Source organism: Alternaria ethzedia (assembly GCF_023757985.1).
Source record: "Alternaria ethzedia strain BMP 0044 chromosome Unknown scaffold_1, whole genome shotgun sequence".
In the NCBI taxonomy this organism is placed as follows: domain Eukaryota; kingdom Fungi; phylum Ascomycota; class Dothideomycetes; order Pleosporales; family Pleosporaceae; genus Alternaria; species Alternaria ethzedia.
The window spans coordinates 2,248,226-2,272,847 of NW_026056194.1; the positions used below are offsets into that span (position 1 = coordinate 2,248,226).

Consider the following 24,622-nt stretch of genomic DNA (forward strand, 5'->3'; position numbering starts at 1 on the left):
CAATGGAGCAGCCCGACAAAGGGGGGCCACAAAGGGGGGTTCCGCCTCGGCGGAGGGTAGCCCCGCGAAGAGACTGAAGCGAGAATGATCGCTACGAGCGACGTTGTGAGTCGCAAGACTCGGCAGCCCTGGACACATCTTAATACCAACTTTGGAAGACTCAGGAATGATGTACGACGGAGTTCAACACCTTCCTGAAGTCAAAACCTGGGTGGCTAGTAGGGGCCTGGCACGATTTATAAAAGAACGTGTGTCTTTATGACTATTAGAATCCTCACGTTGGGCAGTCGTTCAATGACGTAACCGTTACCACTGCACACATCACAGCGACATACCTAGGTATACATCAACCCTACAACTAACACGCCCGAAACATACCAAAAATCCCGTAAACACATCCCAAACATCCAAATCACCGCCAAAATGCCACATCCAAGCCTCGAATACACCACCGTCCAACCCCCCTCATCCACCTACCCCCAAAACGCCACCCACAACAACACCTCCGGCACCGACGCCTCCGTCCTCGACCGCCTCAAGATTCGTGAAATCTGTGAAGGCTGGGGCATGTACCGCGACGCCGCCGAGTGGCAAAACTACTCTTCCATGTTCCACCCCGGCGCCTACATCACAACATCATGGACGCAAGGCCGGCTCGACGACTTCATTGCATCCTCAAAAGAAGGCTTCGAGAAACAAACTCCGCATGGCCCGTTTCCATATATTCTGCATCGCATCTGTGGCCAGACGGTCGATGTACAAGGCGACAGAGCGATAAGTAAAATGAAAGTTACGATTACATGTCGCATCATGTTTGATGACATCGAAATGGACAACGAAGCCGATACCCGCTTCTTCTTCTTCCTTTCCAAGAACGAGGTTGGGAAATGGGGTGTAGATTTCATGACGCTGCTGTTCGATAAAGATAAGATGGTTCCCGTGGTGCCGGGCAAGGCGTTCAATGTACCTGAGGAAGAGGTCAGGCAGTATCCGAGTGGGTATCGGTATCTGGCTTGGGCGGAGAGTAAGGCGGGGAGGCCGCCGAAGATGGACTTGAATGCGCATGGGCCGGAGAGGGATGTGCTGTATGGGAAGTGTAAGACTTGGTTGGAGGGTGGGGATGTTAGGCCGAATCTTACGGGGGAGGATTTGGAGGAGTGGTAGATTGTGGTGTGTGGATGATGGGTGAGGGAATGGTCACGAAATAGTTGATGATTCTTTGAAGAGCAAAAGGGCAGTAGATAAAGACTTGTACAACATGTCAGTGATACTTGACGGGTAAAAGTAATAGCCATTAACTCCCATGAGAGTCGAACTCATAACCTTCACGGTTCAAGCGGGCCTTCCATCCCGAACGCGTCCGTTCAAAGATGTAGGCGACGCTTGAATAGAAGCGTGATGCGCTACCATTGCGCCAGAGAGTCTTCCTTTCACTTATGACATATTCCATATTCTAATGACCCATGTATCAGGCTCCTCTGTCCAGGATAAACAAGGCCAGTCATCTGCAACGCTGTGGTCTCTACGCGGTATCTTCTACCTTCACACCCTTCTGCTTCTTCTCCACCGGCTCTTGCTTTACCACTACCTCCTCCTGGTCAACCGGCTCCTGCGGCGTCTGATCGCGCTTCCTCTTCTTAGGCTTACGCTTAGGCTTGGGCTTAGGTGTCGGCGTATCAGGTGTTTGCGGTCTATCCTTCGGAGCAGCCACAGGCCTCGGTTGCGGCACCTCAGGAATGATATTGTAATGCTGAAACATTGGTGTCCTAGGCATGAGTCGACGTGTTAGTTTGTCGTGGTATACCGCACCTGCCTCCCCGAAGATGGGGCTGTCGAAGTTGTTGGTTTCTATAGCTTCGAAAATTTCATCAATGTCTTCCTGTGGTCGGGGGACGATTTGAACTGGTGGATGGTTGACGGGCGTGGCCGTGGGTGTTGGACATTGAGGGGGAGTGCCTGACGTTGGATGATGAGCTTGGGGAGACTCCTGCGGACGTCGATCACCTGTTGGTGATGCGGCCTCTGGGGAGGCTTGGCTGGCTGGCATTCGCTCCGCAGGTGCCTGCGGTGGAAACAACTGATCATACAGTGGCGGTGGGGACGGCATACTCAGTGTAATCGTAGGTAGGTTTGATAGAACACTAGTCGCACTTGCATCTTCCCCACTGCCCAGACGAGCTTCACCGTCTGCAGACGGTGCAGGCATCTGTGCGTCTGTCTGAGTATCACAGACCTGAGGCGAAGAGTGAACAGCTTCGGAGACATGTTGCGAAGTCGCTACTGCTTCTTCTGGGGATTGCCTATCGGATTCGCGGGCGGTTTCCATCGAGTGTAGATACCTTTAGCCGTTGGAGTTGTAGAGTTATGAGTTGCGGAAGTGGAGCGCATTGGCTGGTCAAGATTAAAGTGAGAATCAAGCGCGTTCACTAAGCCGGTAGCTGGGATGTGGACGAGCCTCGAGCATTCACCAGGGTCAATGGTGACTCAGCGGCTGATTAAGAAAGTACTATTCACTTCCACTTGAGTTGGAAGCGCTTTGAACGGGTCTTGTTTGTGCGTCTGGAAGGTAGTAGGCACATCAAGTGGCCAGAAGAATCTGCCACGGCTGCCCCATCTGGAAAGAACGGTGAATACGAAGAATGCCATCCCGGCCGACGTCGATTTCACGTGACCAGATACAACTGATCTATGCGCACGTCATAGATTGAAAATATTTGTTCGAAGACGAAGTTGATGCATGCTGACATGAGGTCGATGGGCGGGAAAAATGCTGCATCGCGGTGGTGCGAGCTTTGCGCCATCACGGACCAGCCGAGCCGAAGACTTCCCTACACCACGGGAAGCCATGCGACAACTTCAGTACTTTCGCAAAAGACTGTGCTGCTCGAAAATGGAGATGACGGAAGATGGTGTAAAGGTCTGAGATGGATTGTGATGGAACAATGTCGAGGTACGTGAATGGCGATCGATGATGCGGCTAGATTTTGACCGACCAATCAGCAGCGACTTGCTTCAAGACGAGCACATCGACGACTTCAATGGCCCTTTCTTCTATCGCGTCTTCAGTGAGCACAGTGCAACATCTTACCAATCAAGATCCTCATTCGGCCCATGTCTGTTCCAGTCCAGGTGTGACTTTTCGTATGCTCATCTGAGTCTGGATTGTATAGAAGAACACCTTCGTCTTCGCGACTCACAAACTAGTCCTTTCATAACGGTCTTTAGCGACTTCGGTAATCTTTGTCGCCTTACCGTATGACTTGCGTGCTAACTGATAACAGCTGCGGCGTTACGTGAAGCGTTTGACCTCTATGGTCGAGGTCATGAAGCTGTCCAGGTAGTTCAGATCCAGGCTTCAGGCCTGGTGACCGATCTCGTAAGCCCAGCCGGCAATCACAGTGCTCTGATACCTTCATGGCAAGGCACAAAAGGTCGGATAGACCGGTGGCTATGCATGGCTGATCTTGGACCAACCCTCGGTGTCGACCCCGTATACATTCGCTCTTCAGAATGGCTGGCGTGCGGTTCAATATCCAAAGCTCGGTTCTCAGCGGCCTGGCCGATCATTGGAGGACGACTGCAGTTCAACGAAGGAAGGAGCGAAGACCTGGTCGACTTGTTTGCGCGTATATGCGGGCATGTGCCAGAACGTTTCCCAGAGCATGATGTGTCCGAGCGATACGAATACGACTGGGAAGGCGAATGCTTTGTTAGAGCTGAACGTTGGGGCGATGCGAGCGCGTCGATCCAAGAAACGAGCGTGGCGGGCGCGGGACTGGGGCTAGGACTTGCAGTTTCACAATTTGCGCGACCGACGCCATTCGGGTATGCCGGCTATCTGCGTGGAATGGTTGTGATGGACTGATGTATCATGTATCTTGTAAAAGTATTGTACGATTAGATGAGGTGACCCTGGAAGGAGATCTGCAGGCGGAAGGCAGCAATGGTACTAGGCTCAGATAGGACAAGCGGGTTACGTCTTTCCGTCGTGACATCTGGACGCATGTCAGCAGCCCCTCTTCTCTACGACAACATTATCGAAGTACGGTCAATCGTTGCATACCGAAACTTTCGCGCCTAAGAGATCTCTTTGATAAAATGGACGCTGTGTAAGTAGCCATGTTACCTCCCGAAATCCGGTTCGAAACAGCACTAATATCAGCGTAGCACATTGCATAACCAGATTGAATCGCCTCTACTACGCTTGCCTGCAGAACTTCGCAATAGGATCTACGAATACGTCTTCCGTGTGGACTGCATCAATTTCTTTAGAATGGAAACTTGGGATTACAACTCGAGCAAAGACTCGAGGCCTGATTACAATCCCAATCCCGTGCGTGGGACAAAGCCAGCTTCACAATCCCTATCCTCGCTTCTCAAATCCCTACTAGTATGCCGCCAATACTATGCGGAGACCAGATTACTGGTATTCAAGCTGAGTCCTCTCTGTGGACGTCCCAGAGATCTACTTGACGCCGTGGAAAAAATGCCCAGGGACGTGCGAGACGCCATTCCAGTCCTTCGCATCTACGAAAACAGCAACTGGACGAGATATTACCGACAGTTCTACCTCCCGACAGATCTTCCTAATTTGCGAAAAGCCGAAGTGCATTCTTGGGCTCCTAAGGTCGTGGGAGATCCGCTCTTGTTTGCCCATGGATGGAACAGACGTCATGTTCCAGAGGACAACGAGGTTTTGCGCTTGAGAATTGAGAAATTCTTCAGAGATCTCGATTTGAAGGAAACTGAGGATGCGCTCATTAAGGTTCTAAGATGGGTCCCCGGTTCGGTTGAGAAAGGACTTGAAATTACGTCGATTGATGCTCCGACTCCCTGTTACAAACACGTCATGGGGGATAGGTGGGAGGTCATTTAGGATTGGGCGATGTATGCGGGAACCTTGTAGTTCAGTACACAATACTTACTACTTCTCTGATTTGTTCGGATATCTTTTCGTCTAGGTCGTCGATGTTGCGGAAGTTGTGAGTTAGTCCACCAGGGACTTCTATTATGATACCGCACTTTGCGCATGTATTTAGTTTTAGAAAGCCCGTAGCTATTGTACCATTACACTTACTACGATATATGCACCTTCGCCATACACTTCAAGTTCACAGCTTCCGTAGGATCAGTACGCGCCCACCTCCAGCATCTTTCCGATACTGATGCAAGTCCGTCTCCACAACCTCAACCTTCTCCTCATTCTCTAGTCTCTGCACTTCCTTCTCAAACCCCTTCTCTACCCAGAAGCTATCTAGCACAGTTGCAACAACAACTCCACCATCCTTGACAACTCTGACGAACTCTTCGAGCGGCTCTGGTCCGAGATGACCATGCGTGAACGTACCACAGCACGTCAGCGCATCAAACTTTCCATCCGCAAACTCCAATCTCTTCGTCAGATCCGCGGTCGTAAGGTCATCGTACACGGCGGTGTTCTTGGCAACAGCTAGCATGCCTTCGCTGATGTCGAGGCCCAAGATATCCGTAGCGCCAAGCTTGGAGAGTTCGACACCAACAGAGCCGGTACCGCATCCTGCATCCGCAATCTTTAGGCCAGCGAGAGGCTTGTCGGGTGAGATGTGATTTAGCTTCAGGCCGCGGGCTACTGCTTGTGCGACGAGGCGTGGCGCGGTGAAGTCGTGCAGAGTCATGTCGGAGTCGTATGTCTTCGCCCATTCATCGTATAGTTCGCGCGACTCTTCGGTAGTTTTTGCGGCGAAGACGCGGTCTAGCAGCGACTTCTCGTCTGACGTCGCCATATTGACAGTGTGATGGTTGTCGTGCTTCTAAGGTTCTGTGAACGGCAATTCTATGATGCTTGTATGCAAAGAAGAAATGCCTGAGGATAATTGAGGTCGTTGTTTGTGATGAAGCGGTACCTGCCAAGGGAGTTGGAGGTCTATGGATAGTTATCACGCGTGACGTCATCAATCGCGATAACTGATATCGCGACACCACCTGGACACTTGGGCAATGCACAGATGTCATAACTCAACAAAATGACTCTCAGAAGAGTAGATACAGATCATTGACCTCAAATTTATGGTGCCGTGTTCGCAAGACTTCATACAGTAGCTGCGCAAAGCTATGAGACTGCTATGCGCTGGGCCAGGCGGAACCCAAGTGACCTCGGGAGCTACTAGCGACGTCTGAACGCGATAATTTCTTCGCAAGATGTAGTACTATTCAACTGCTACGGCTAAGAAGTCTTAATATGCCCGGCAGCACCTGCGTATGCCGCCACTCTCTTCCTAAATTCTTCGGTCCTCTCCGGTTGTACATCTCCTTCCAAGTTTAGCACAAGAACGGTCTTCCAGTCTGGAAATCTGCACAATGCTTCCAAATTGACATCGTATCCAGATTCCTTGAGCCGCTTCAGCGAGCGATCATTGAACACCGACAATTTCTTGACACATGCGACTACGTCAGCAGGTATGAGGTTTTTGATGATTGCAAGTTCCCCAAAACTGACATGAAGTGGGTTCAACGAAAATGGCAAGAGGGCAGTTTCGTTGTAAATCTGGCGGCAGACCATAGAGGGGGAAAGGAGCCGGTCTAAAGACTCGTAGCAGCGGTACTGGCGGCAAAGCTGATGAAAAACTCTGATTAGGAGACGATCTCGAGCCACATGTAGGATATCAATGAAGTAACAAGCGAATGTGTACCCATAGATCTGATTTCGCAGCTCTCGCGGTAGGCGTAGCAACGGAGAGGCAGTCTGATTCTGGGTTGTGCTTTTAGAGTCAATAGTTGCCGGAATACAATGACAATTTGATCATAGTGCTTACATCTCATTTGCTTCAGATTCCGACAGCTTGCTGGTAGAAACGTGCTTATTGCGACGCAGGTATTCCAAGAGAGAACGGCTGCAGACGCGTTGTGTGCCACGACATTGGCATGACATATCTTGGATGTGTACAGTGGAAATGGATTTTTTCAAGTCGATAAGCCAGATGAGCGCAATCAGTTCTGCCCTAAGGAAAGTCAAGGAACTAATTCGTAAACGCAGGCCATGTATTTAATGGAACGATAGGTCGAGGGGAGGAAGTCATACATCATGCGGACGAAGACAATCATGAATCGCAAACACCATGCATTGCCAGGTGACTACTATAGTATTGGCTTTGTTAACGAATTGGATCGCGTGCTTGCTCGTTTCACAATCGATTCAGATGTCGCGTACAGGTTTTAGGTGGGAGGATAAGTAGCTAAACTTCGCTCTTGCTAGTGACGGCCACTCGGTATAGGCAATATATGTAGTGATGCAGTGTTGCATAGAGTAAATGTACAGTGTGTATTAGCGAAAAGAGGTAACGCATGAGACGAAGACAGCGTAACCATGAACGAAGAATGGCTGGAAAGGGGCGACGAAGTTATGCTGGACCAACTGGGCTTCCATGATATGTTCCAGCAAGCATTGAACGTAGATTCAATACGCTCACAACATAGCCAAGATGGCTGCCATCATCGCCACGCCACCACTGCCAACCTCCATCTTGCCTGCGCTACCGGTGAAGTTGCTCATTCCTGCCATAGCACTGCCTGTTGGCATGACCATACCATCAGACATGGTCATGCCACTCCCCATAACCATGCCGTCGGACATGGTCATGCCACTCTCCATCGACATTCCCTTGGACATGGAAGACATCGCAGACTTCATGGCAGAGTTCATCGATGAAGCGCCCGAAGAAAGGGCCGCTTCGCCTGTTGGGGCGGGCTTGTTATCCCAGGCCATTGTGACGGGAGGCGCGGAGGGAGACATCATCGGGACCATTGATGTTATGGTGGAAGAGCTTTGTGCGAATGCGATGGGAGCGAAGGCCGCGACGGCACCGATGATCGTGGTGGAACGCATGGTGAGGTATGTGATCGTGCGAAGTTGTAGTAGTAGTATGAAGTCGTTGAGTACGTTCGCGTCGGTTCGTAAGGAGTGTATTAGGTGAGTCCGGCTCGTGAATCTGGGGTATAGTTTTCTGAAGGTTTGTAGAGAGCAAGAGCTTTGAAAGGCGAATCGCTAGGGGACACATCGCATCTAAATACCTTTCTACACATCACGCACTTGCTCGAAGAGCGCCCATTGTTTCGCAACCTAAGAGCTGTCATCGTGTACATCATCTCATGCGACAGTCAGTGCATCCGGATCTTCAGCCTCCGATCCACTGTGGTGTCTTGCAGCGTCGCGAACCAGACAAATTCTTGTGAAACACGCGACTACAGGGACAATGGCTGTCGAATTCGGGGTGAGGAAGTTTGGAGGGTGTTCGAAGTTGGTTTCGGTCGGAACATCGATCGACGCCAGTCCGTGCATTGCCGAAACGCCAAGTCTGAGGTTTGCAGGTGCCACAACCTCACCTCGTCGCTCGATCATCACTCACACTATTACCGACAGTGAATTCATCCAACGACCATTGCCATTACTTTACATGTGGCCTTTCAGATCGCTTTACTCATCAACTACCGTTCAATGACACGACTCTCTCGCCTGAGTGCGCTGCTGCCCTTTGGCAGGAAGTGGGCACCGTGACATAACACAGCTATCACCATGCACGAGCCAACGACCAAAACCTCAAACCCCAGAATCCAAGCACTTCCAAATACTAGGCAATCATCGCCCTCCGCAGCTAATCGTCGATCATCGCCGCGAACTCATCCGACATCCAGTACCGGTCGATCCGAATTTTCACGATGAGCTCCATGTGCTCTGGGCTTTCGTTCCAAGCGTCGGGGCGGTGAGGGTATCGGTAAAGCGTGTTCTGTTCGAATGCCCACCTCAGATTCTCTGCCCAACCGCTTGCATCAGATGGGTCTGGTTGGTCGATGCGGTACAGCGGTCGGTAAGGCGGCTTGTGACGGGGTCCACCGAAGGCGTATGGGCCGTATGCATCAGTCTCTCCTGCTTGACGTTCGAAAAAGAACGCCATGTCCATCGCGTCCTCATCTTGTGCGTTTGCAAGCGCTGTCTCCCATGGCACGACTGAATCTTCCGGAGGAGCGGCATAACTTGTTCTCTCAAGGTCTCTGCTGGCGCTGGCCATGATGTCCTCCTCCTCCTCTTCTTCCTCTTCGGCAAATTCCTCAACGGCAGGCTCATCATCAAACCATACAGACTTTCCCCACCTTCCTCTCAGCTCTTGCATCTCATGCTCTGTTTCTGACTCTGGTGCCGTGCCCTTGGGTGGAGGGACTGCTTCTTTCTGTCTCCTTGGTACTGGCAAGTCTTCTTCTAGGTCACTCTTCCTCTTTCGCTTAGCATCTTTCTTTTTCTTATCTGGCACGAGCGGAGCGCTGGTTGACGCGTCGTGAGAAAGAGAAGGCTTTATACCAGCCCAACGTTGGGAAGCAGCGCCATCGCTATGTTCTTTTCGAACAGTAGCTGCGCCTCCCACAAGCTGCAATACCTTATCGTAGTCGCGAGGGTAGAACCACGGCTCATGTGGATTCTGCACGCAATACTCCACCATGCGAGTCAGATCTAGCGCATCATGGCCCTGCGGCATGCAGGTCAGGTCTATGGCTAGCTTCTTGAAGGGTATGTCTGTCGGAGGGATTTCAATATTTCCACTAGGTGGCGAGAACCCTGCAACGTTGAGATATGCATCGTCCCAGGTCGACTTTCTCTCTTTGTGGAAGCTACCATGCGTCTGGAGCCGCCAGTCTTTGTATCCACCTTGGTCCATCGTCTTGTAGATGCTCTGCCGGCAGCTGGCCTGAGGCCACTCCTTTGGAAGCTCTCTGTAAGTGTTCACAATGGCGCACACCTGAGTCGGAGTCGCGCCGTTCGTGATCAGGCGGTACACCACGTCAGCGCAGTGTATGCTATTTGGAAGGAATGCGAGGAGCTCTACGGCGGTAACGTTCGCGGTTGCAGGAAACGGGAGGTATCTTGAAGGCGCGTCTGGGCCAAAGCCGTAGCCGAAGTACTCGTTACGTGCTCTCGATTTGGACTCTGATGCGTTCTCAGCCGGTCCTGGGGCTGACGCCGTTGACCTGCCGAAAAGTTAGGAGAGTGTGCCTATCGTGAGACAATTGGCAGTTAGTACGGTCGCGGCGGATGATCCATGGTCAGAGGTGCATGTGTGGTGTTTGTGGTGGTGATGGGAACCTGCACGTGGTTAGTAGAGTGTGCCTCGCGCTTCTGTTGTGGCTGTCGCTATATCAACGAAAAGGCCACTCTACCCGGTCCGAGCGTCCTTTGAGCAACTTTGCTTGACTCCACCGTCACCTGCGTCTCCGAAGTGCCAGCTTCAGCCCACGACAAGGTTTGCAGGGTCTGCTGTCGCAGCCAGTGAAGACACCACGCATCGATCACTCAAGACAAAGCGCAGCGAGACTTCGTATCGTCCTTGAAGACGCTCACACTTTCACTTTCCAGTAAGCCATCCTCCGCGCATGCGGCCACCCCTCACAGTTTCTACAGAAGGTAACCTTCCAAGTTTGCCTGTGCCTCTGCTGATCTCGTCCTGACCATCAGATCAGTCAACATGGCGGCCATTGCTAAGAATAACGCTTTCGGCTACCACAGCCCAAGCTGGAATCTCCCCTTCCCAAACGGCAATCTGACCGCCGCAGAGATCCTGGCCTACCTCCCGCACTGGCTCAAATCCATCGATGTTATCGACCGTTTCGTGACGCACGGCGCGAAAGCTGGCCATCTCGCTGCTATGATCAACGAGTTCAGAGACCAGCCGCTGGATCAGGATTTTCCACCGAATTCCGCCATGGTCATGATCCAGTACGCCATGCGACGCGCCGGCTACGACGATTGGAAATTCGGTATGCATTTGGAATACAACATTGGAATTCCGAGACCTGAAGACAACCTCAACGTCCACGGTTTCCGTACACCCAACCGGACTCACCCTAAGGACGTGAGGACTGGTACACCTGGACAGGACAAGGTCAACTGGGACTCCTCGCCGTTGGAGTTCAAAGACCTTGCCCTCCATGTGAAAGAGCACCCATGTGGCGATGACGCACTGGACCTCACTCGCTGTGTGCAATACGCTATTGAGCACGAGGAAGAATCGTGGCTTTTCCCCACCGACTTTCAACGCCTGATCACTCACCTCGGAGGTCCGGCCACAGTCACTCACTGTCACTACGATAGGCAGGTATTTGCACGTCACAGCAACTACGCCTTTTCACCCGCCAAGTCTACACCCGGTAAAGGCCGCGCTCCGAGAACGCCCAAGACTCCCAAATCATCCAAGCTCAACAGCAAGTTCAAAGCATCGCGCGGTAGCAAGAAGAAACTCTTCGACGACATCGAGCTGGTCGCCATGTCACGATCGGCGACGCCACAGAAGCGTACAGCTGAGGGCCTTGGGAAGGTGCTGGATGGTAGTAAGAGGAGAAGCGGCAGGCTTGTCGGCAAGCAAATGAACTTTGCTGAAGAGCCCGAACTTGATGCTGAGGTAAGACTTATCACCCGAGTTCGACGATAGTCGATACTACGACGTCTTAGATGGTGACATCGCTGACACCGGCTTCAGGACAAAGACTACTCCGATTCTCCCTACGCCACTCCCTCCAAGAAGCGCAAGCTGTCTCGTCTACCGCCGACCCCCAACTCGTCCGCCGACGATGACGAATTCGTAGAGGACGAGTCCGAGCCTGACGACGATATTCCGGAAGAAGACGCAAGTGAACCTGAGGAGGCCGTTTCGCCCATCCCCGCTGCACGCGGCCGTCAAGCGGCGCGCAAGGCTCGCTTGAACATTAAGGCTGCTTTTGTACCTGAGCGTCGCACTTTGAAGCTCAAAGTCCCTGGGTAAGTTCATTCTACGCTTCTGATGTTATGACTCGCGCTGACCATGAACAAGAATCGGACCGTCACCCCAGAAAGTTCGACAGCAGGCAAAAGTACCCTCGTACATGATGAACGAGTTCACCCCAGATGTCATGGACGCCGCCCGCGAGTACCTCAAGCGCGAGCCCATCCACTTCCCTGCTCCCTTCCTCTCAGAGGATCGCCTCCGCATCGACGACTACAGCATCTACCTCTACTCTTCCCCTCCACACACTTCGTTCCCCGAGATGTACGCGTCCGCCTACGATTACGCCCGCTTTAACGGTCCTCGCCGCCACGCCCCGTTCCGCGAGCTCCACCTGTTGAGCCAGCCTCACCCCAAGGATACGAGCGACTGGGCTGAGAACATCCGTTGGGCTAAGCAGCAATTTGACTTGTTTGGTAGTGTTTGGACGGAGTATGACTGGCATCTTGAGTGTATCGCTGCGCATAGGTATGAGATTGGTTGGGTCAGTGAGGAGGTCATTAGGGATGGTATGTGAGCTGGTTGGGTGTTGGGCTTGGCTCTGAGAATACTTTTGAGTTGCGCCTTGGTCATCTTGACTCCTGGATCTCCTTCTGGGTATTTCGAACATCATGGCTATCTTATGTGATAACACGACTATGGGCAAGGAAATAGATGCATAGGACTGATAATAATTCACTCTCGCATTCCACCAGTATGGTACGTTCTACTATCTGATTGTTGGTGATACCCATGTCATAAATCAGCGCAGATAAGACTCACGCGAGAAGGCGCACTTGTGAACGGTAATATATTCTATTGAATGAGATGTGGAGGCACTCAAGACCAGCGACTGAATGAAAAGGGTATAGTGCAAAGAATGTACAAGACGCCCAACTCCTCTAAGAAGTTCTACCGAAAAAGCTACGCCATGCTTGCTATTCCTTTCCAGCATCGCGCCTGAGAGACGATCCAATGCCAATGTATGTTTACCAAATACACACCAAACTTTCGAGAGAACTGTGTTGTTGTCTTTTCTGACCGCGCTAAGCTTCGCGAGAGGAAGGGTCATCAACGGGGTCTTCGGCGGTGCTGCCGTCGACGTCGTGGACCACGATGGAAGGGATTGAAGTCTCCTGGCCAGTTGCATCATTGGCATTATCGTCCTGCAAGCCGAGGTCGTGGTCTTCTGAGTTGTCTTGTGCGAGCTCCGTATCGTCTTCCTGATCGACGAAGCCACCTAGCTCACGGTTGATGCAGTCCAGGACCTCGGGATCGATGCTCGCCAGGATCTCAGGGTCGATCATACTGAGATCTAGAGACGCAAATGAGCTAGTGTCGTCGTCAAGCTGTTCTTCGAATGGATTTGTGGGCTGAGACTCGTTGTCATTAGCGCCCATGTCGTCGTCCCAATGGCCAGATGGAGATACAGCCCTGGTGTCGTGTGCAGCTGGTTCGATAAGGTCGGGAAGACTACGATCATCTGCAAGGGAGTTGTCTAGAGCGTCCGGGCCAGTTATGTGCTCCTCGCGGCGCGTAATAGGTACGATACCGTTAGCGGCCAAGACGCTGACATACAACGCGTACAATTGATCCTCTTGTATAGTGGCCAGGACATGTGACAAGTCGGCGGCAGTGTTGTTCATGATCCGACTAAGGATCAACGAGTTAATAGATGAAAGACCGCTGCCTGCAGCAGGAGCTTGTGCGCGAGAAGGGCCAGCGTGGTTTGTCACCATCACAGGGCCGCGAGGCGTGGGGACGGGGGGCTGGACAGAAGTAGCCGGTTGGACAAACGTAAACGCCTGGACAACGGGGAACTGCTGAAGATGCTGCACGATTGCCGTCCGCTGTGCTGCTGTGAACATGTGATGCGTGAGGTTTGTCGCAGCCTGGATCGCCTCCGGCTCGGGCATCGGCTCCCACGCCATCGTCCTCCAACGACCAAACAGCGCACCATCTCGATGACCAGGGAGTACCGTCCGGGGACCACCCAAGAGCTGAGTGAGGAAGTTAAAGTCTCGTGGAAACATCAGCGGCAGGTCGATATTGGCGACAGCGGCCTTGACACAGCGGGTTAGATCGAGCTCGTCGTCGCCGGATGGGTATACCGTAACGTCAGCTGCCAGTGACGCGAAATGAACATTAGCGACGACCGGTTTATGGTGACGGCTACCCGGGACTTGGATCTCGCAGTGGTTTTGGACGCCGGCAAGAGTCAAGTTATCGTGGTCCCAAGCCTGGCCGACTTTTGGGTAAAGACCGGCCTTGTGGCGAGTCATAGTCCATTGGTCGTCCTGAAGATAGTGTCGCATCGTTCCCTGGGCCAAGTGAATCACGGCATTGGTGGCGTCTTGCCGAGAATTGTTCTTCACCACGACTCGAAACCATTTGTGGATCCTGACGATGGGGTAGGCATCGCCACCGTTCTGGACGAATCGAACAAGGACGCCGGGGCTACGAATCAGCGCGGGAAGAAACGTCATCAGTTCCGCACCGGTGATGTTGCCGGTTTGCGGGATGCGGAGATACCGGGTAACAGCGTTTGGACCGAAGATATCAGTTGGGGAGGCGTGGATCGAGCCGTCCTTGTTCTTCGAACGTGCTTTGCTCATGGTGGCTGGTTTCTCAACCCTAGCCCCTTTGACCGGAGATGAGTTGGCTGAAGGAGTCTTCGGATTGCTCGCCATTGTGCCTTTGATACAAGGATTAGCGTTTGGTATAGGAAACGTTGTAGCAATCGGATGGAGGTTTGAGCGATGCTTGAATTGCTTGCACTGCTAAGTATGGAACTTACTGGACGAGAGTCTGCAACTCGGTTGATATAGAGTAAGACGGGTGATTCGACGAAGTCAGGTATATAGAAGGTGCTGATAGATGCGAGCCTCGTCAACTATATATTGTTGCAATGCTTTGGCAGCCGCGGACGACGAAACCTTTGTTTACGGCTTTAGCAGATGCATGGAGAGGCGCTTTGGCTCAAAGCTAGAGCAAGATGCAACCCAATTATCGCTTGAATAATGTGCTAGCGCTTCGGACGTGAGGGTCTGCAAAACATGAGCACGAAACGCCGCACTGACGAAAATGGACCAATTCGAACCTAACATCAAGAATCTTGGTGGTGAGTTTGAAACAATCCCCGCGTTCGCCAGTCTGGACATAACCACGTGGGGGCCGAAAATGGCTCATTTGGCCAACTGCGGTAGGTAAGTGACTCAGTCTTGCCTGCGTTACTCCGGAAACATGCGTCTAAGGCGATATTAGGACTTGTGATCCTCGATAATACCGTTTGGTGACGTCAGGGAAATAGGATATTTGCTCAAGGAGCAATGGCGACATCGGTATCGAGTCAGAGATAACGAATGACAGAGGACCCTGACGTCTCTTCGACTTTCTCTCGCCTTCATTGTTGAGTATCGCGGTCGCACCCGAATCGACAGAGCTTGATCGCGGATACACTCGGTTGGCCAGTGTGACCCAGTACGCCGCCGAGGACAAGATAGAACAGAAGGTATGTCGTTGCATCCAAAGTCCTCGAACTCGAGGCGCCAGGTCTTGCGCTGGACCTTTGTAGTTGAAGGTACTTGCCGACGATACCGCGTACGTCAGGATCGAAAGATCTCGTCGCATACTCGATGTACTCATGCAAAGTCCCTCCCTGTCTTCGCTCCGCTGAATTTTCTCATGCTTGCGGTACATGTTTCCATACCCAATGTGACAAGCACCGTAGACAGATCGAACGATGCAGTACGACGATATCCCTTCGACAATGTCAGAAGTGAACCTAAGAATTTGACGCGCCTATCAGTGGGATCCAATACCCCACACGCCCATGCTCTTTCGCCTGCTCTCTCTTCTGTGAACACTACCATGGCTTGGGCGGACCTCGGGACGCCTTGATACAAACATGCGATGGTCGTGATCTTCTTATGCCATCTAAAGATCCCGTACTGAGACTTCGACGGGACGTCTGTAGTAGGTGCGATGGGGATGACACCAGGAGTATTGGTGCTAGACATCCTGTAAAGGACATTGTGACACTGACAAGACGCGTTGATCGTAGCTTTGCGAAGTACATAAACAGCTTTGGATACGCGTCCTTAGTCTGCTCAAACGCATCGCGCCTGAGCTTCGTGTGTGAAAGAGACGCGTTGACGCGTCGAAGCTTGCCGTCGGAGAGGGACGGGACAATTCGTCGATGTGGGGCTGCCGTGGTAGCTTGGCGTCACGTGAGACACATCTCATCTTCCCCAACAAACAAGTCGAGGCATAGGGAGTTTCAATTCTTAAGTGATATTTCCGTGACAAGAGTCTTACAAGAGGAATAAGAGAGACTGTGCACTTTGTAAAAGTTCATATCCTAATTATGACCTCTCCGTATATGGCTTAGCGTAAGTGGTAGCGAATTCTGCCCAGGTGTGCACCTTCGAGGTCGAAGTCGTCTTCATCAACGCGCATCGCGACACATTGCGCGCAGTACATGTAAATGCTCATATACTTCCCCAACCGCTGCATCTTGTTCGTCATCCACATTTGATCTCCTTGCGATGTCGACACTCTGCCTATACAGCCCAGCGATACCCACAAAATAGGAGCTCTCACACGCACCTTCAACATCGCGCCGACTTCTGGAAATGGGCCAAAGTAAGATGCTGGCTACGGCATAGAATCAGCCTACTCGTGCTGTATAGAGTGTTGCTAGATCCATTCTCATATCAGCACGCGCGAAAGAGTCAAGCTGATGTTATCTGCATACCTCCTCAGGCCTTCGAACCTATTAGATTGACGATACCAGAAGAGAACACAGCTCCTCCTCCGTTACTGCTATCATCGTGCAATCAACCAGGGGTAGTCGTACACCATAGGCCTTGTCCCTTCTTCCATCACCTCATCATCCGTCTTTACCACCACGGTCCGCAACGCCTCCGTGCGCTCGTCAAGATTCACCATGTAACGCGCGACATTCGCTCTGACTGCATGGCCGATTCTGCAATCCCCTTCATAGCAGCCATAATCTCGACATTCTCTCTTCTGACGTCGACGTTCCGCTCTTCTTTTCGACTCTTCTGTTCCGATTTCTTGTTCGGCTTCTTCGTCCTCTTCGTCCTCTTCGTCCGCGAATGCTACGCGCTTCCGACTTGGCTCCAAGTCCTGTCCATGATTGTATCCGAACAGGCCAAATTCGAATTCCAATGCGTCATCTTCCCTCTGCCTTTTCCATTGGCTGACCTCCAAACCAAGCCTCTGGTTTTCTTCGGCCTCTTCCCGGAACCTCAGAGTATCTTGAATCCTTTGTTCACTTATGTCCGTTCCCTCACTGCAGCGCACAGTCACGTCACTCGGGGTTGTAACCGTGATCTGTATATTGGAGGTCTCTTCAGTCGCAGAGACGATGAGACTGCCCTCCTGTGGGCCACGGCTTGGAATGGGGTTCATTGGTGGATAGGGATTAGACGATGACGACGTTGCTGATGGAATTTTGGCGCCCTGCGATTTGTTGTTCTTGGGTGGACGACCGGGGCCTCGTTTCTCAGGCTGTCCTTGGATTTCCGTCGGAGTATCTGCACGCGCTCGCCCTGACGTTTTGGGCTTTTTGGGTACTGATCCTGCCGGCAACCCATCTTTGCGTGGTCGACCACGTGGGTTCTTTGCCGGGGCCGGCTTGGTACCGGTTTCGATATGTAGTGCTGTCGCTGTACGTGGTGGAGTCATGGTAAGGTGGCTTCAATGCGCGCTTGGAAGGAAGGTAGGTGGTAAGGAAGGAGAATGGCGTACTGTCCGATAATCGACATGAAGATAAATGATTTTTTGTTGTGCTAGTATTAGCTTCCGCTGGAACTCTGGTTTGTCTTCGTTCGATGAGTCTGTGGAAGTCGCTGAGGCTGATCTCCATCCATGGTACGAGTGTTGTTGCACCATGGCCGACACTACACCAACAAGAAGGGCCAATGCCGTCCGTCGCAAGGCACAGGATTTGATGGAAGCGGCCTTCAAGCTTTCCTCAGCCAGCACTTCTCCTGCAGGCGCTTTCATCGCCCCTGTTTCGATTATGCTTGCGCTGGCACCTGCAATCCAGGTAGCTATAATCTGTATCGTAAGCTGCTGCACACACATCACTGAAGTTTAATAAGTGATAAAAATTTTGGAACAATGTATTCTTCTGCTAACGTACACATCCAATAGTATCCTTGTGAAATACAACACACGTTGTAGCTAACCTTGGTGCCTGCTTCAATCCTCCCTCGGCGCTAGCGACCGCGAGCCACTCACAATGTCCGTGTTTGAAGGCGAGAAGCCCTCATCGAACAAGAGTCACAACCACTACCACACCAACCAAATACGGCACAAAGACCGTTAATACATCTGTTAATCCTCGATTGGACATATCTAGGCCCGAGATCCTTACAACAATGTTTCCGGCTCAGCGTCGTTGAACGCGCCGAATGCCGACGGATTGAAGTATTCCCCTATAGCACCATAGTCTAATGGAGCAGCGCTGAAGCCTTGTGGTATGGCATCCAGCCCAGAATCCCATGGCATCAGCGCATTCGGATCGGGGCGAAACCAGCCCTCTGGGTCATAGTAATCGTCGTGCACATCTTCAACCCTTGCATCTACTTCGGGTACAAAAGAATGGACATATCCTCCTGTGACTTCCGCTTTGTTCCAGTAAGAAGCTGAGTTTGCATCGTAATGCTGCACTTCTTCGCTCTGAGTCACGTTCGGAAGAGCGGCGTTGGTCAGCTGATCGGGCCACTGTAGGTCTCCGTCGAAGCTGTCCCTACTCAGGCCTAGGGTCTGGCTAAGTTCCAGACGAGCATTTTTCAGATGCTCGCTTCCCGTGTCAGGCTTTTCGTGAAACAGCTGATCTTTCAAGATATCTGTCCTGCCTGTATCGCCAGTGCAGTGTGAATCCAGTCCTTTGATGGACTGGACAATACCTCGAAGAGTTTGTGCTTTGAGAGAGGGCTTGCCCTCCTCCGCATCCAGTAAAGCCTGCCATTCTGGCAAGCCGACAGCCTTCAGTGATGGATAGTTCTCTTCGAACATCACGCGATAATAGTCCGTGAAGGCGCGGAAGCAGTCTTCCTCTTCTGTTGGAAAGACGCTTATCGCCGATGGAAGATTCTCGCTGAAGTACTCTATGATAGCCGGCACATCGGCCGCAATGTAGTCCTTCGTGTCCATGCCGAAGGATACATGCGCAAGCCGAGTCGCCATGGCTAGCTCGAACTCGTCTGCCGTTGGAGGTGAGGAGATGCGCATCTCGCTCCGACTGACCAGCAACTCCATTCCGTAGAAGTTGGTGCGCTGGATGATTTCGGCGACATGGGTGGGATGAGCTCGCCAGTTGACGCGTCTTTGCGCGTCGGACTGGGCGAAGCGAACACAACGAGCTAACTCTGAGTCGATGTGAGGTGGTGGTGCTGGCATATCGCGGAAAAGTTGGGGAGCTTCTGCCCCATTCGGGACTACCCAGTCTAACCGCTGGTTTAGAGTCTCGACTTCCAATATCTCTGGCATTGGGCGATACTCGCGCTCTCGTGGTCGCGGAACCGCAGGTCGATCGGTGAACTGAGCGAGGTAGTGCTTGAAGTTCTGCGGATTTCCTGGGTCGTAGCCTTCGCTGTAGGCTACGCCCGGTTTGATGATGGCCTGTTTGTTCATGTCTATCAGAGAGGGAACTGTGGTCACAATCTTTGGAGCGGGCTGAGGTGCAGCAGCAACGGTTTGTGGTGGTGGTTGGTGGGTACCAGATCCATCGAATACAGGTTTCTTGCCGGCGGGCAATTCATCATCTTGTGGTGGCGGTGGTTTGTAGGTACCGAAGCCTGTAAAAATGTCTTCTTTGACGGCAGGGAATTCATCGTCTTGTGGTGGCGGTGATTTGTAGGTACCAAAGCCAGCGAATGCAGCTTTGTTGCAGGCGGGGATGTCATCTTCTTGTGGTGTCGGTGGTTTGTAGGTACCGAATCCTTTAAGAGCACCTTTCTCGACGGTGGGGAATGCATCATTTTGTGTCATTCCCATCAAGATAGCATCCAAATCTAGAGATCCTGATTCTACTCTGTCCAGGGCTGGCTCATCGCTTCCCTGTACATGGACTATGTTGGATGGTTTCAGCTTGTAGTATATAGGAGGCGACAACACCTCGTTGGATACGGGCTCGGAGATGGGTGTTGGCAACTGTTGAGCTTCAACTGCCTCGAGCGCTGCATGTATCTCTTGCTGGGATTGATCCGGTTCTGCAGTGTTGACCACATCTTCCGCAGGCTCTGAGGGTAGCGACGGTGTCGATATAGCAAAGTACTCAGACTCAAAGTCTTGGACTGGATCATGTCGGATCTTGCCATGGACTATCCAAGGCAAAGGCTGTTGGCCATTAAGTTTCCTCAGCTTCTTTGCACTAGGCTCTCGAAGATCGCCATCGGCTTTCCGCTTCAATGACTTTGTAACCTCTGGCTGAGCATCCTTGATACTCTGTGTCGCTCCGGCAATGGGTGCGTCAAGCTCACTCTGAGCCGCTTCTTCGACAGCCTTCTCAGTGGATGCGACGACGTCCTGTGGAAAGTGGAAGTCCTTGAGATTGGGATGATAATAGTAATCAGCCTCTTGCGCGCGGAATTGCGGCGTATACCCCTCTACGCGGCGACATCTGCGTTGAGCTCCGGTATTAGTAATATCTTGCAGCAACTTTGCCGCGGCGGGTGTTGGGTCTTTGGGCTTAGACGGCTGCGGCTCGTCTTCCCAGACTTTGATCTTCTTCTTACTGTCTCGACCTGATGTCTGCTTTATGGTATTGGTCATGGGCTTGGATTGAGATGGTATATAGTCGACGGGGAGGGCGGTGACGTCTTTGTTGGGATGATCTCCGCCTGAGACGGGATCAATGCTTGATGGGTTTGCAGTCGGCGCAATCTGTGATCGCACCTCTTTCAAGTCGGATGAACGGGGGGAACCAGGGCCGTGGACGGGATTGAAGTCGCCAGCAATACGTCGGCGCTTGGACCCATGGGCTTTCCTTGTGCGCTTATGTATAGTGGTGTCGTCGGGGTGGCGCTGTCCGTGTGGAGTGGTTGTCGGATCGTTTTCATCGTTCGATGGGCCGGCGCCAGGAAGGAAAACAGCTTGCTCTGGCGCAATCGATGTAGAGCGGCGTCTCTTGTTGTGACGCTGAAGTGTAGGTGTAACCAAGGCGGGTATCTGGGTGAGCTGGTCGGCCATCGCGGCTGTCGTTGGGATGTCGTCGTGAGGATGGTAATATGGGAGTCTGCGGGTACCTGAACACGATGGTTCTCGATTTGAAGTGCAGACGGTGGGTGTGTGAACTATTGGAACGAGAAGTGGCCCCGAGGTGATATGGGAGAATAACGTCAGACCCCGTGATCTGGAGAGACTAGACCCAGTTATCTCCAGTATTCACTCTGTTTATGGTAAATTGCAGTCACGAGGAGCTCGTACTATGGGCCTAGGCCTGATATTCGTGAACTGAATAATCCCGAAGTTGAGTGCACCCTGACGGCTACATATCCCTCTCCAAGCTACTTCCATCACTTCACGCTACACCGTATACTTCAAAAACTCCAGAAGCATCGGACGCAAGCGTTTTTCCAAGACCTCCAAAGCCTCTGAGCTCGCACGATCAGGTCCAGAGCACTCACGCGGCGCCCTCTCGGTCCCCTAAGCCCGATCCTTTGCCGCCTTATCCCTCCTCTCCCTCTCATAGCCCGCAAAGCGCTCGATATCCTTGGGCCACTGACCGAAGTAATCCCAATGATCCTTTGCATACACGATCGCAAGCGCAAGATCGCAATCGAGGTCCATGGGCATGACGCGATTCGCGAGTAAGCCAGTTAGGTACCGGTTCGGGTACTCGTCTTTCTTGGGGTCTAGCGGTGACAATGCGTATACTTCGAGGATGTGACGGTAGTTTGCGCTGGGATCTTTGCGCAGAAACTCCCTTCGCGCGTCATCTTGCTCGCGCTTGAGAGCTGCGGCAGTGGCGGCAATATAGATCTCTCGCTCGCGGGCTTTCTCGGCGTCGTGAGCTTGTTGCACCCGAACGCGCTGCTCTGCGAGCTTGGCCTGCTGGAGGCGACGGTCTCGGGCGATGTCGTCGGGGGTCATCCGGTTGACAGGTGCCGCAATCCCATTGGGTGATGCAACCGGTCTCATACGATTGTATGGCCCTGGGTTGAGAGGATCGTTGTTGTGGCCGATGGGAGCGAACGGCACGGCGGGAGGTGACATCGCATTTTGCGTTGTGTTTTGTCTCTTGCCTGCATGTATGTCGCCTTCCGGGGCTTCTGTAGCCTGACGTTTCTGGCTCATGCTGGCGGGATATGCTGCAGCGTGCGCGGATGGCGATGACCCTGGCCGTGTCGGGGAGGGTGGCAGCTTCATTTGTACATGAGAAGGGCTCTGTCTGGGTGGGGATTTCTGGTAGCGAGCGACGTCGTCCGTGGGTAGCATGCGCGGCTGAGTCTGCCTAGAAGCGAGAAAAGCGTTGTTCTGTTGATGATGTCGAATTCCGCTAGCGTTCGGTGCTTGCATCGAGCGTGGCACAATAGAAATAGGTGAGACGGCGCCCAGCGTCGCTGTATCTTCGTTTCGCGTAGGTGAGGATGCATTCGTGGATTCTCGCACTGCTGTCGTACTCAGAGGCGAAGCGGTAGTCACTGAGGTGGCCATCGTTGAGGGTGCAGCCAGTGGGCTTGAGGTAGACGACCTTGCTCCGTTCAGGCTGTTGATAGAAGGGCTCCGGGCCGCATTCTCTCGGTGTTGATTGCTCTCGCGCGGTACTTGCTGCTGTTGTCCTTGTTGCTGTCTAGCACGCTGTATTTGGCGGAACCATTGCTGTTGGTCTGGTGGCGCCTTATTGAACCACTGTTGTCGCTGGTCAGGGCTCGCCTTGCTGAGCCACTGTGCTTGCAACTGCTGATCAGAGAGCCTGCTCATCTTGTCTGCGGCAATAATGATCGACGATATGTAGATAGGGAAGTTGTAATCGGTGATTGAGAAAGAAAAGCCGTGGAGGATACGAAGGAGAGACCGGGGCGAGAGGCAGCTGACTCAAGCTATTGTCTTCGGCTCGCAAAAAAAGAGGTTGGCGAGGGGCGCCTTCACCTTATGTACTTTGCTATTGTGATACCACGGTTCTGCGTCGCTCAATAGGGTCGCAACGTTCCAAGGTTGAGCTGCCCTCCTCCCGCACCACTATCGGCTTCTTCAAATGCAATAATATCGCTCAACAAGAGGGGATAGTCAAAATGGGTCGGTTGGAAAACTGAGTCCTACTTCTGGTGATGGTGGCAGATCTCGAAGTCGTTGCGTTCACCTTCACTTCCCAACCACCTCTTATGACGACACGGATCTCTTTGAAACATTTGCACCAGGGTTGTGAGCAGAGTCTCGAGCAATCTACTGCCATATATCATCTTTCTTGCAAACTTATGAGTGTCATGGCAGGAGGAAGTATATATCAGTACGGCCGAATGAAATGGTTGCCTGCGGCCCTGTCGACATGAAGTTTGCAGTTTGGGATGGAGCTCGTTTTACCCAGATGAGGCAGACCACACACAAAGGGAGCAATTAAGAGATCAATCAACGGGAACAACCCCGCTTCTCACAATTTGTTGTCCTTCTTCTGGTCTCTGACCTCTTGCGCCATCCTGACCATCGCATACAAACTCTGCAGGCGCGGCATCTCATGGCCCCTGTCCCGCGCAATCCTCAACGGATTGCCAAGAATGACCTCAATCTCCATCTTCTTGCCCGCTTCCCAGTCGATAGCCATGCTCGGTTTACTACCGCTTGTATTCTTTTGTGTAGACCGAATGATCTGATCGGGAGTCGCAAACTCCTTGGGCATGGGCTCGCCGAGGATCTTGGGTGCGGTTTCGAGGATCTCGGTCATGACGCCTTTGAGATGGCGTTGCAGTTCTGGGTCGAGAGACATAACGTTGTTCGGGAGGCAAAGGGTGAGGACCGAGGTTGGGTTCATGGAGGCGTTGATGGCGATCTTGTGCCAGCGGACGAGTTGCAGTTTGGCATGGCTGTAGGCTTCGGCGTCTTTGATGCCTCCTTGCCTCAGCATCTCGATGAACGCGTCATTCATCAAGACGACGCGTACGTCGCTATCTTTTCGGCTCCCAGTATCTAGATGGGGCAGGTACGGTCCGCTGTTTATCCGCGTCCATCTGTTGTGCTTGATCTGGCCGTGGTCGGGTTGCGCGCAGGTTGCTATCGTGACCGCCGAACATATCGCAGCCTGTGGGAATCGCTTCGCGTACGGATCTTCTACACCCAATCCATTCTGTATCAGCACAATGGCCGTCTTATCGCCGACTAACCCCTCAAGTATCGTCGAGTCATCGCTCACGTCGGGTAACGCTTTGGTGCTGACTACAATGAAGTCCCATTGTATGCCGCTCGCTCTTGCTTCATCTGGGTTCGCGAAGGTGTTGGCCGGTACGAAGGTGTAATCGCCGTATTGCGGTGAGGTAACTTGGAAGCCGTTCGCTTTCACGGCTTTGTAGTTGGAGCGGCAGATGACCGAGACGGAGGTACCGGGGACAAGGGCAAGACGAGAGGCATAGAAGGCTCCAATGGCGCCGGCACCAACGATGAGGACGCTTGCAGACATTGTGAGGATGATAAGTTGATGGAGAGATGACGATGTCGACCCTGAACTTCGCAATCGTGCCTTATCGATAAGCGGCGCGATTGCCGAGGTTGCGATCCGCGTCCACGCTTCTTGTCCACCAACACCATCACTGACATCCGTCCGGGAAGTCACCTTTTTGTGACGATATTTGTAAACTCCTCTATTAAATATACAAATTCGTTTAACCAACGAGTCT

At 52.4% G+C, this 24,622-nt stretch overlaps 10 protein-coding genes and 1 non-coding gene across 11 annotated transcripts; 2 read left to right on the top strand and 9 right to left on the bottom strand.

Annotated features, from left to right (window-relative positions):
• Positions 1-423: 423 nt before the first annotated feature.
• On the top strand, positions 424-1,164 carry J4E87_000714 (uncharacterized protein; the record flags this gene model as incomplete). The annotated part of the gene is made up of 1 exon (XM_049372368.1): positions 424-1,164. One exon carries the CDS (start codon positions 424-426, stop codon positions 1,162-1,164), a length of 741 nt encoding a protein of 246 aa, XP_049238502.1.
• A 131-nt stretch (positions 1,165-1,295) lies between these two features.
• J4E87_000715 lies at positions 1,296-1,424 on the bottom strand. Its single transcript has one exon. It is a non-coding gene; the product is annotated as a tRNA-Arg (tRNA).
• A 98-nt stretch (positions 1,425-1,522) lies between these two features.
• J4E87_000716 (uncharacterized protein) lies at positions 1,523-2,157 on the bottom strand (the record flags this gene model as incomplete). Its single annotated transcript, XM_049372369.1, has 3 exons — positions 1,523-1,902; positions 1,962-2,022; positions 2,152-2,157. 3 exons carry the CDS (start codon positions 2,155-2,157, stop codon positions 1,523-1,525), a joined length of 447 nt encoding a protein of 148 aa, XP_049238503.1.
• Positions 2,158-5,111: 2,954 nt separating this feature from the next.
• Positions 5,112-5,762, bottom strand: J4E87_000717 (uncharacterized protein; the record flags this gene model as incomplete). The annotated part of the gene is made up of 1 exon (XM_049372370.1): positions 5,112-5,762. The coding sequence occupies one exon, from the start codon at positions 5,760-5,762 to the stop codon at positions 5,112-5,114; it is 651 nt and encodes a 216-aa protein (XP_049238504.1).
• Positions 5,763-8,627: 2,865 nt separating this feature from the next.
• Positions 8,628-10,066, bottom strand: J4E87_000718 (uncharacterized protein; the record flags this gene model as incomplete). Its single annotated transcript, XM_049372371.1, has 2 exons — positions 8,628-9,993; positions 10,047-10,066. 2 exons carry the CDS (start codon positions 10,064-10,066, stop codon positions 8,628-8,630), a joined length of 1,386 nt encoding a protein of 461 aa, XP_049238505.1.
• Positions 10,067-10,487: 421 nt separating this feature from the next.
• J4E87_000719 (uncharacterized protein) lies at positions 10,488-12,297 on the top strand (the record flags this gene model as incomplete). Its single annotated transcript, XM_049372372.1, has 3 exons — positions 10,488-11,420; positions 11,499-11,776; positions 11,829-12,297. 3 exons carry the CDS (start codon positions 10,488-10,490, stop codon positions 12,295-12,297), a joined length of 1,680 nt encoding a protein of 559 aa, XP_049238506.1.
• A 508-nt stretch (positions 12,298-12,805) lies between these two features.
• On the bottom strand, positions 12,806-14,449 carry J4E87_000720 (uncharacterized protein; the record flags this gene model as incomplete). Its single annotated transcript, XM_049372373.1, has 1 exon — positions 12,806-14,449. The coding sequence occupies one exon, from the start codon at positions 14,447-14,449 to the stop codon at positions 12,806-12,808; it is 1,644 nt and encodes a 547-aa protein (XP_049238507.1).
• Positions 14,450-18,161: 3,712 nt separating this feature from the next.
• Positions 18,162-20,984, bottom strand: J4E87_000721 (uncharacterized protein; the record flags this gene model as incomplete). The annotated part of the gene is made up of 1 exon (XM_049372374.1): positions 18,162-20,984. One exon carries the CDS (start codon positions 20,982-20,984, stop codon positions 18,162-18,164), a length of 2,823 nt encoding a protein of 940 aa, XP_049238508.1.
• A 456-nt stretch (positions 20,985-21,440) lies between these two features.
• On the bottom strand, positions 21,441-22,091 carry J4E87_000722 (uncharacterized protein; the record flags this gene model as incomplete). The annotated part of the gene is made up of 1 exon (XM_049372375.1): positions 21,441-22,091. One exon carries the CDS (start codon positions 22,089-22,091, stop codon positions 21,441-21,443), a length of 651 nt encoding a protein of 216 aa, XP_049238509.1.
• A 202-nt stretch (positions 22,092-22,293) lies between these two features.
• J4E87_000723 (uncharacterized protein) lies at positions 22,294-22,718 on the bottom strand (the record flags this gene model as incomplete). Its single annotated transcript, XM_049372376.1, has 2 exons — positions 22,294-22,576; positions 22,612-22,718. 2 exons carry the CDS (start codon positions 22,716-22,718, stop codon positions 22,294-22,296), a joined length of 390 nt encoding a protein of 129 aa, XP_049238510.1.
• A 667-nt stretch (positions 22,719-23,385) lies between these two features.
• J4E87_000724 (uncharacterized protein) lies at positions 23,386-24,405 on the bottom strand (the record flags this gene model as incomplete). Its single annotated transcript, XM_049372377.1, has 1 exon — positions 23,386-24,405. The coding sequence occupies one exon, from the start codon at positions 24,403-24,405 to the stop codon at positions 23,386-23,388; it is 1,020 nt and encodes a 339-aa protein (XP_049238511.1).
• Positions 24,406-24,622: the final 217 nt, after the last annotated feature.